The 6,330-nt window shown below is 38.0% G+C and overlaps 1 protein-coding gene across 1 annotated transcript; it reads left to right on the plus strand.

Annotated features, from left to right (window-relative positions):
- The first annotated feature begins 3,782 nt into the window (after nucleotides 1–3,782).
- LOC128251480 (uncharacterized) lies at nucleotides 3,783–6,001 on the plus strand. The gene is made up of 2 exons (XM_052978309.1): nucleotides 3,783–4,073; nucleotides 4,158–6,001. The coding sequence occupies exon 2, from the start codon at nucleotides 4,603–4,605 to the stop codon at nucleotides 5,458–5,460; it is 858 nt and encodes a 285-aa protein (XP_052834269.1). The 5' UTR covers nucleotides 3,783–4,073; nucleotides 4,158–4,602; the 3' UTR covers nucleotides 5,461–6,001.
- Nucleotides 6,002–6,330: the final 329 nt, after the last annotated feature.

The raw sequence follows: 6,330 nt of genomic DNA on the forward strand, positions 1-6,330 counted from the left end.
CAACACCTTCTGCCCAATCTGATAGAATTCTGGCAAAACTGTTTAGCAACAGATCGCCAGCAATTGCTTCATCACAAATTGCCATCCTAGCTCCTGTGAAAAGGGATTACCCTGCTATGTATAATCAGGGCAGCGCAAAAAGTTGTTTTGCACAAACATTTCTATAGCCAATTACACGGATGAAATTTACGTATGCTTAATAATTTTACGCAAAACAACCTTCAGACTTTCCCTATTAATTTCATCGTCTTTTGAATTATGAACATATTTACATCATAAGGGTTTTTTCATTGTAAGGCTTTCTTTTTTAGTTGATTTTCAGCTAACAAGACTTATCGTAGATGGCATAAGTCACACCCGGACAAGGTCGGGTTATACTGCTAGTATTGTATAAAGATAAAATTTAGGGTTATCAAGAAAAATATTATAACCAAAAAGATAAATTTTGAATAATTTTGAATATATACCAAAACTTTCAAGAATAGAGAGAGGGGAAAATTACATAGAATTAATTTAATATTCATTCATATACTTGATTATTTACTTATTAGGTGGTATCTGTAAAGACTGATCACTGGCATTTACTAAAGGATTACTGGGGTGATAGAACATGCAAACTATATATTAATTATAATCTAAGAGGTATATAATAAATTTTGAAGCTACCGGTGCTATTATAAACAAGGTAATATAAATTTCTAGGGGTACAAAAATTAGGAGGTTTACTTACATAAAGGCTATTATAAAAATGATAATATGATCAGAAGTGTAGAATACCATAGAAAGGAATAAATAGTTTAATTACTAAAACCATGAAGAAGTATATATATATATATATACCATATTATCAACAGCAGAGAGGTTTATATAGAGTTTGTTTAATAATTCTATCATTATGCTTAATTATTTACTTATTAGGTGGTATCTATATTTAAATGTACGGGTGACACTATGTACACATGATACCCTTAGGTCCAATCTATTGTTAATCAGGTATTTCTTGTCCTTATGCCTAAAAATCTCATGTTTCCATAGGGCACAGCTCACACCCGTACCTATTATTTCTATAAGTCTGTGCTTTCCTTATTATTTCCCATTTAACACTAATCTCGCTTTCCTTCAGTTCCCAAGCCTTACTAGATGATGATGTACAGTTAGCCGTATGTTTAAGTCTAAAAGAGGAAAAATGACTATAAATACCTTTTTTCATATTAGTAGAACATCCTATATATATATAAAGTTACCAGTTATAGTTATGACTGTACATTTGTAAATTACGTTTTGGGTAAGACATCGGCCTAATAACAGCCAGTGGGACCTAACTCTACAATTGCAACTAGGAGAATTACTACTATTAATATTATTATTATTCATATGGTCATTATTATTATTAATATTATCGCTATTATTATTAATCCTACTACTACTATCGAATGTGCTATGTTCATGTCTGCTATTATCTATTCTTCCTTCAACTGTAGTTTCCTAGTCGGAATTTCTGATTAAAGGCAAAGTCGACCTCGGCGGAATTTGAAATCAGAACTTAACGACAAACGAAACACCACGAAGCATATCATCCAGCGCGCTAACGATTTTGCCAGCTCGCCGCCTTAACAATAGCAGTAATGACAATAACAACAAGAGCACTGCCAGGACAACACCAACGTCCTCTCAACGTTTAGCCAGAGATGATTTTTTAAATGAGAATATCAGAAATAAACTCAACTGCTCTTACAAACGAGAATACTAAAAAAGGAACCCGACCTCCTTCAAAAATTAAATAAAAAAGAAACAGGAAAAATAATCTAGAATCCTTGTCCATTACAGGATTGATCGCAAAATCTAATCAGTTCGTGCCAGTTACGAGGGTAGACTTCCCTGAAAGCTTTATCCGATTCCATCTGGCGGTTCGAGAGATATCTTGTCCACAGACAAACAAACAAACACGACTGAAAACAACACCTCCGCCTTAGCGAAGGCAGAGGTAATAAGCGTAGCTGTAAGAATAACGATAATAGTCGGGATAGTAATGACAACAAGAACTCCAACAAAAACAACGATGAAAACAGGCAAACCAACACAAACAATAGTGGCAACAATACACATAGAAACACCACCACCAACACCAACAACATCAACAACACCAACAACAATAACAAAAACAGAGACAATCAAAGAGATAGTAACCATAGAAATGATAGGATAGAAAATAATTGAACAGTTATAAATGAGATTAACTCCCTTCGCACCCTATTCTTCAATCCATGTGATAAGTCGTAAGATATGAGTCGCATTCATCCGACAACCCTACCTTTCAACAAAGGAGTTTGTATCCCACAGTGGACCATTGACGAAATAGAAGCACAATTCCCCATAACTAGTCCAAAGTCTTAGATTTTGGAAGAGTACACGAGAAGACAGAGTAGGAGAGAGGCACAACAACTCGATAAGAAATCCGCAAGTAGCCTGCACAAACTCATTCAGCGCACAAAAAATAAGGAAGTTGTGTGCTTCCCCACAGAGAAGTGCGGCAGAACATCAATAGACAGCCTGTCGAAGTATGTCCAAGCAATGCAATCCACATCACCAACATGAGTGAAACAACGGTAGAAGAGTATGAAGAGAAGGAAAAATATCCTCAATGCTCAAGCATTCTAGGAGCAAATATTCTAGGAGAAACGAAATGCAAGACCAACAACTTCCGGGCCACAAATAACGATATCCCAGCACTGTATGGGCTCCACAAGGACCATAAAGCGACCACTGATCTGGTGATAGGGTCACCAACGAGACCGTTTTGCACAGCCACCGTTGTCAGCAACTACAAAATTTCTTGCTTCCTGATCAGAAAGCCCCCGAAGGTGTGTGACATCACAGAGGACCTTCTCAGCAGAATCAATGAATGCAACCATGCTTGTGACCTGTCAGGGGGCGCAATAGGCGTATGGATGTAGTATCCTTATAGTCATCCATTGCCGTTACTTTTGCTGTGGAGAAATGTGTGGAGATGAACAGCGAGAGCGACGTGGAGTTTCGTGGTGTTAACAGAGAAGAAATGGGTCCCCTCCATTGACTTACATGTTACAAAGAGTACTCAGATGAATACGACCTTAATTGTGTCTGCCCCATTAGATCAGTAAGAGGCAGACTCCCTACTACAATATCAGTGCTCAAGAAGATCCCTAGAGAGTTAGATTGAACGAGTGGACCAGAACTACGTGGATCCCCGAAAACTATGACGAGGTTAAAGAAATGGTCTCACATGTGCTGGGTACGAGTACCAGAGGCATAATGAAGGGCCACATATTCAAGTTTAATAACAAGATATTCACCCAACAGGAAGATGCAATCATGGGTGTCAGACACGCTGGCGATGTGGCTAACCTATTTATGATATGGTGGGATAGGAGACTCAAAGAGAAATTAGCAGGGAATTCCATAACCCTAACCATGTACTTCCGCTGTGTGGGTGATATTAATATAGTGGCCAAAGCAGCCCCACAAACCAGTGTCGACGAAGTAAAAGGTAACACCATGGAGAGCATCGAACAAATCGCTAACTCCATCCAGCAGAGTATTAAAGGAACAGTAGATTACCATAGCGAGCACCCTTACTGTAGGCTAGCGGTTTTAGACACGGAGCTCTGGCTGAAATAAGGCCCAGGTCCTTCATTCCCCCTATGCCAAACTCATGTCTTCTAAATACTTGGTACAGAAGAACACTTGCAGAAAGCAATAAGTTCCATATCCTAATAGTGGTGAGGAATGTGTTCTGCATGTGCAATCATATAGAATTAGAAAAACACATACAAAGAGGAGAAAAGCTTGTCCCTGCTCCAACAACATGCTGAAGTAGAACATAGATTCTCGGTTAATAATCTAGATGTTAAAGAATTACACTGGTCAACAACCAATTTACATCAGGGATGTTATATGGTGTTTTAGATGTAGTTTTGTCCGTGAATTTCAAAAATGTAATCGGTTTCCTTCTATCAGGCACAGTTTTTCTGATGAGATAAGAGAGGTATATAACTCCCATCAGCAGTATCGCTACACGTAAACGTCTTATACAGGTAAATTCTGACTTCTGTCTTATAACTATTTGTATTCATTTTATGTTTTCATCATCTTTTCATAAATTTTACTTTCTGTTTAAGGTGCCAAGTCATCACCATCATCAAATTCTACTCAGGATGTCAAGGCATTGCAAGAACAGTCCTGATATATTTTGTCATGTCTGTGGTTCATTTACCACCAAAGCTCAGAAACGTGCCATCACAAGTGAAATCAAGAAGGTCTACCAATTATACGTTGGCTGCTCTCTTAGGGATCAAGATAAGAGATGGGCCCTGCACATCATCTGCTCAGCTTGTTCATATGGACTAAGGGATTGGTTAAATAAGAAGAAGAGAGTAATGCCATTTGCAATACCTATGATATGGAGAGAGCCAAAGGATCATTTCATGGACTGTTATTTCTGCAATGTTAATGTATGTGGGTTAGCATAAGATTGTGTATCCCAACTTGGAATCAGCAAGAAGACGGGTATCACACAACGATGATGATCTTCCTATTCCAATACCACCAGAAAATGGCCTTCAGATGTCTGACGAAGATGTATTTCCTGAAGAAAATACTACTGCTGTGGAAGACACTGAAGTGGATGCAGATTTCACGATTGAAAATGAAGACGTACCACAGAAATTTTCTCAAGGAGAGTTAAATGATTTAGTTAGAGACTTGTCATTGTCGAAGGATAAAGCTGAACTATTAGCATCTTGCCTACATGAAAAATCTCTGCTTAATAAAGATGTTTGTATTACTCATTTCAGGAAGAGAAATAGGGATCTGACTTCATGCTTCTCTGTTGATGGACCACTTTCTTTCAGTAATAACACTGATGAGTTATTTCACTGTTTGTTCCAAGAGCATGTTCCAGCTGAATCGCGCTTATTCATTGCCTCATCTAAGAGAAGCCTCAAGGCAGTACTACTACACAACGGCAATAAGAAACCATCCATTCCCATAGGACATTCAGTGCACATGAAGGAGTGTTATGAAAACATGCAAGTACTCCTCAATGCCATAAAGTATATAAGCTTCAGCTGGAAAATCTGTGGGGACTTGAAAGTGATTGGAATATTGATGGGAATGCAATCACGAAATATTGTTGCTTTTTATGCCTGTGGGACAGTCGTGCAACTATCAAGCACTATGTGCAATCAGAGTGGCCTTTGCGAAAATCATGAGCCGGGAGTTTCTAGCATCCAGAGTGAGCCACTTTTTAACCCAGAAAATGTTTTTCTTCCCCCTCTTTACATAAAGTTTGGCCTCATGAAACAATTCGTGAAGACACTTGCCCGGAAAAGCTCAAAAGGTTTTGAATATGTGAAGGCCAAATTTCCAAAAAATCACCGAGGCAAAACTGAAGGAGGGCGTGTTCATAGGTCCGCAGATTAAAAAAACTCTTGAAGGACAACCACTTCCTCACAGCACTGGATGAGATTGAGTTAAAAGCCTGGAAATCCTTCAAATGGCTCTGTGAAACTTTCCTAGGCAACAAGAGATCTCTAGAGTTTAGAAATGGAGTGAAATGTCTTGTAGACTCCTACGCTGCAATGGGCTGTCGGATGTCCCTAAAAGTTCATTTCCTTGATTCACATCTGGACTTTTTTGCAGAGAACCTTGGAGCAGTGTCTGATGAGCAAGGGAACGCTTTCTTCAAGATATTGCATCGATGGAACAATGATATCAAGGATTTTGGAATGCAGGAATGTTAGCTGACTACTGTTGGATGTTATACAGGGATGAACCTGAGACAAAACACCATAGAAAGTCCAAATCCCAAAGATTTCAAGTTGTTATGCATTTGAGTGTACTGTAATTTATTTGTACACAATAATTTTAATTTTATACAATAAAAAAAAACATGAAATTATCATATCTTGTATTCATTATCTATATATATAAAAATGAGAATGTGTGTCTGTCTGTCTGTCTGTCTGTTTGTGTGAATCCCTAAAACTCGAGAACTACGCAACCAATTTCATTCAAATTTTACACATGCCTTACTTAGGGTTCCAGTTGTGTTTTAGTCAAAATTCTTAACTTCTTGCAGAGTTCGAGCACACGGCAACATAATATCTCCTCCACTATTTAAGTATTACGTGTCAAAAGTGAAACAAAAACACTCATGTCAAATACTTTCACTTTAAAATTGAAACTATTCCACTAACTGAAACAATCACATTTCGATACTGTAATGACAGATACTTTCACAGAGAGAGAGAAAGAGAGAAAGAGAGAGACAGAAAGACAGAGAGAGAGAGT

The sequence above is a fragment of the Octopus bimaculoides genome, unplaced genomic scaffold, assembly GCF_001194135.2.
Source record: "Octopus bimaculoides isolate UCB-OBI-ISO-001 unplaced genomic scaffold, ASM119413v2 Scaffold_102864, whole genome shotgun sequence".
NCBI classification, from domain to species: domain Eukaryota; kingdom Metazoa; phylum Mollusca; class Cephalopoda; order Octopoda; family Octopodidae; genus Octopus; species Octopus bimaculoides.